General features: G+C 52.3%; 1 protein-coding gene across 1 annotated transcript in view; it reads right to left on the reverse strand.

Annotated features, from left to right (window-relative positions):
- The window catches only part of MFAP4 (microfibril associated protein 4), a 4,027-nt gene extending 1,819 nt beyond the window's left edge, over positions 1-2,208 (reverse strand). The window contains exons 1-3 of the mRNA XM_014526727.2: positions 2,098-2,208; positions 973-1,133; positions 750-846 (exon numbers count right to left, since the gene is read on the reverse strand). Of these exons, the coding sequence (XP_014382213.1) occupies positions 750-846; positions 973-1,125 (250 nt within the window). The 5' untranslated portion in view covers positions 1,126-1,133; positions 2,098-2,208. The remainder of the gene's footprint in view (positions 1-749; positions 847-972; positions 1,134-2,097) is intronic.
- Between the last annotated feature and the right edge of the window lie 1,522 nt (positions 2,209-3,730).

Raw genomic sequence — 3,730 nt, forward strand, 5'->3', positions numbered from 1 at the left:
GTGGGTAAAGACATGCATGGTGGGATGCAGAGGTGGGTGGAGGGATGGGTGGATGGAAGGCGGGTGGGTGGGTGGATGTATAGGTCCAAGGATGGATGGAGGGAGGGGTGGATTGAAGGGGTGCATGGAGGGAGGGAGGGGTGTGCGGAGGGGATGAATGAATGGATGGATGGGGAATAGGTGGGTGATGGATGGATTTATAGGTGCAGGGATGGATGAATGGAGATGGATGGACGGATTGATAAATTGGATGGATCGAGGGGTGGACTGAAGGGGTACAGGGGTCGGTGGGTGGATGGATGGATGGATGGATGGATAAATAATTCTGATGGATGGATAGGTGGGTAGATTGAGGATATGTGGATGGATGGATAGGTGGGTGGGTGGATGGATAGGGTGTGGGTGGTTGGATGGATGGAGGGGTGTCTGAAGGGGATGGATGGATAAATGGAGGAGTAGATGGATAAGTCTAGGGATGGATGCGTGGAGATGTGGTTTGAAGGGGTATGTGGGTGGATGGACAGGTTATGGGTGGGTGGGTGGATGGATGGAGGGACAGATAGATAAATTGGGTGGATTGAAGGGGTACGTGGGTGGGTGGGGGGGTGGAGGGGTCGGTGGAGGGGAGGGATGGATGGATGGACAGGGTGTAGGTCCATAGATGGATGGTGAGGTGGATGGATAGGGTGTAGATGGATGGAAGGAGTGGTATGTGGAGGAGATGGCTCGGGGGGCGGGGCCACCCGTACCCAGCCAGTACTCGCCGTCGGCTCTCCCGAACCCAAAGCGATAGTCGTTCCAGCCCCGGAAGAAGCTGACGGAGCCATTGAACCTCTTCTGGAAAACCTGGGAGAGGTCACAGAGGTCACTGGCAGCCTCATGGGGGCCCACCTGCCTACGCAGATGGATCGGGCACCTCCAGTGACAGGGCTCAGGCACCTGGGTTCTCCCCCCACATCCCACTCCCCCTACCGTCCAGACGCCGTTGTCGGTGGTCATGTCGCAGTAGACGGGCAGGGGGTGGCTGGCACCTGCAGGGTAGATGAGGTACACACCATCCTCCGTCTCGCCTGTCTCATAGACATCCTGGCAGTCCACCGGCACGGCCTCCGCGCCGCACCCCATCTTCTCACCTGAGAGACAGGGTCAACCCATGAGTAACACCCGCAACCACCCCCCCAAGACCCCTGTCTCTTCTCCCATCACCCATCTCTGCACTAGAAGTGCACCTCTCCCATCACCCATCTGTGCACCCATCTCTTAATTGCGGCAGACATGTGGGGTCTACAAGTGGGCTGCCACACTTTCATTGGCCTATGGGGGGCACCTTGGGGTGTCTACCGCCAAGATGGCCATGTAGCTGGAGATATGTGCCCTACTACTCCCTCCCTCCAAGACCTTCATGGCTTCTCTGGCTAGACAGGGGCTTGATGGGAGACCAGCATGGGTTTCCCCACCTGCGGAGGGTAGGCTGATGCTGCCAGAGGCCACATCTCCAAGACTTCCTGGCTGTTTCTTCCAACATGGACTAGGAAGGTACCTCAATGGAAGACCTCTGGCCAGATGGAGATGATGTGTGGAGGACATCTACAGTCGGCAAATTACTCCATTTTTAGCCAATGAGTATGAGCCGTTTGGGATCTACCACTGGGACCACCATAGGCCACCTCACTTAATGGGTGCCATAACGTCTTGGAGATGTGACATCTTCAGGCCAAGAGAAGACAACATGGATTAGGAAGGTGCCTCAATGGAAGACCTCTGGCCAGGAAATGGAGATGACATATGGAGGACCTCTACAACCATCATGTTAGTCCATTTCTGGCCAATGAGGATGAGCCATATGGGATCTACCACTGAGAGAGGCCACCTCACCTGGGGTGGGTTGGTGGACACCATAAAGTCTTGGAGATGCAGCATCTCCTGGCCAGGAGAAGACCACATGGAGGAGGAAGGTGCCTCAATGGAAGACCTCTGGCCGGGAAATGGTGATGATGTGTGAAGGACGTTTACAACCGGCCAATGAGCATGAAGATACCCTCCATCCAACTCCCTCCAGCCAAGCCATGTAGATAACGAGCATTAACGAGGCCTTACCTTGGGAGCTGATGGCTTGGCCTTGAGTGAAGACCACCAGAGTGAGAAAGACCCCAAAACTGACCAGCCCGGAGGCCTGCAGAGAGCGAGATGCTGTCACACCACCGCAACAAAGGGTTGTGTTACTTCTGCTCTACATTCAACACCTTCCTTTCATTGTAGACCGTGTCCTCATGTGGATAGACAACCACCCAAGACCTCCCCCACACCCTCCCCTAGCCCTCTTGGGTCATTTTTATGCTGTGGTCATTGAGTGCCTTGTGTTTCAACACGGAGGAATTGTGTGTCATTGAAGACACAATTCCTTCGTGTCGAGACACACTTTCCCAAGACTTTAGACACATCACAAAACAACACAACCTTGTCTTCTGTCCTCTGGATTTGCAAGCTGTGTTATTTTGGGTGCGTCTTCACTTTTTTTTTGTGCAACCCAGACAGTTTCTTTGTTTCAGTACACAACTTTCCCAGCCTTTGCACACAACACCACAATGGCATCTTGTGTTGTTTCTACCCTATGTTTACTGAGTTACTTTCATTTTAGATGTTTTTTTTCCCCATGAATACACAACCTTTCCAAGACTTCACACACACCATCACAACAGTCTTGTGTTATCTATGCGCTTTTTTCATCCTGGACAGTTGTGTTGTTAACACACAACTTCCCAAGACTTTACACACAACAGCACAACAAAGTCAGGTTATTTCCATCCTGGAAAAATTGGCTCGTGTTAATGCACAACTTTCTAAGACTTCACACACGCGGTCACAACAGTATGTTATTTATGATTTTTTTTCCATCCTGCACAATTGTGTTGTGTTCACACACAACTTCCCAAGACTTAACACAAGAACGTTGTGATGATGTGTGTGTGACCTATGAGTTCATTTCTTCTTGAAAAATTGCCTTGTGTTAACACACAACTTCCCACACACTGTCACAACACCATGTTGTGTTATTCCTACCCTCACAACATCCCTGCTGACCCCCACATCACACATTACATCTCAGTGGGCATGTCTGCATGTGCATTTAAGTGCACCTACATTTTTAATGCGCATTAACTTCACGCACATTAAGCAGGTGTAGGCCGGCATCTACACGTGCAGGTGTGAACGTGGATTAACGCTCTGTGTGGGGAATGATTTGGGACTAAAGTTATTCCAAATCCAGCCTGCCCACACGTGCGCTAAGGCGCTTCAACTATTCGAGCTTAATTTGCAGGGATCAAATTTAGGCGCAATTAGCCCCAAATCGCCATTTTTAATGCATATTAAGGGCGCGCACGTGTAGACACGTGCCATTAATGCACATTAAATTAGGTTAATGTGCATTAAAGTGTCTCACGTAGATGTGTCCAGTGTCTGGCTAATGAAAGGAGGAGAGCAAGGGAGGCTGGACGCCCGGACACCTGAGTTCTCTGGGGTGGCGGGGTGGGAACAGGGGATTCTGGGAGCCCGGACACCTGGGTTCTCTGGGGTGTGTGTTGGGGGAGTGGGGGGGGCTGGAGCCCGGATGCCTGGGTTCTTCCCTGGCTTCCATGCTCCCTCTGAGCCTCCCATGAGTCCCTGTTTTTCTCATCCCAGCCAGTCTGCATTGCTGGCTGGGGGCCCGGCCGCCGCGGGCTCTGGGCCC

The sequence above is a fragment of the Alligator sinensis genome, unplaced genomic scaffold, assembly GCF_000455745.1.
Source record: "Alligator sinensis unplaced genomic scaffold, ASM45574v1 scaffold1511_1, whole genome shotgun sequence".
NCBI lineage: Eukaryota > Metazoa > Chordata > Crocodylia > Alligatoridae > Alligator > Alligator sinensis.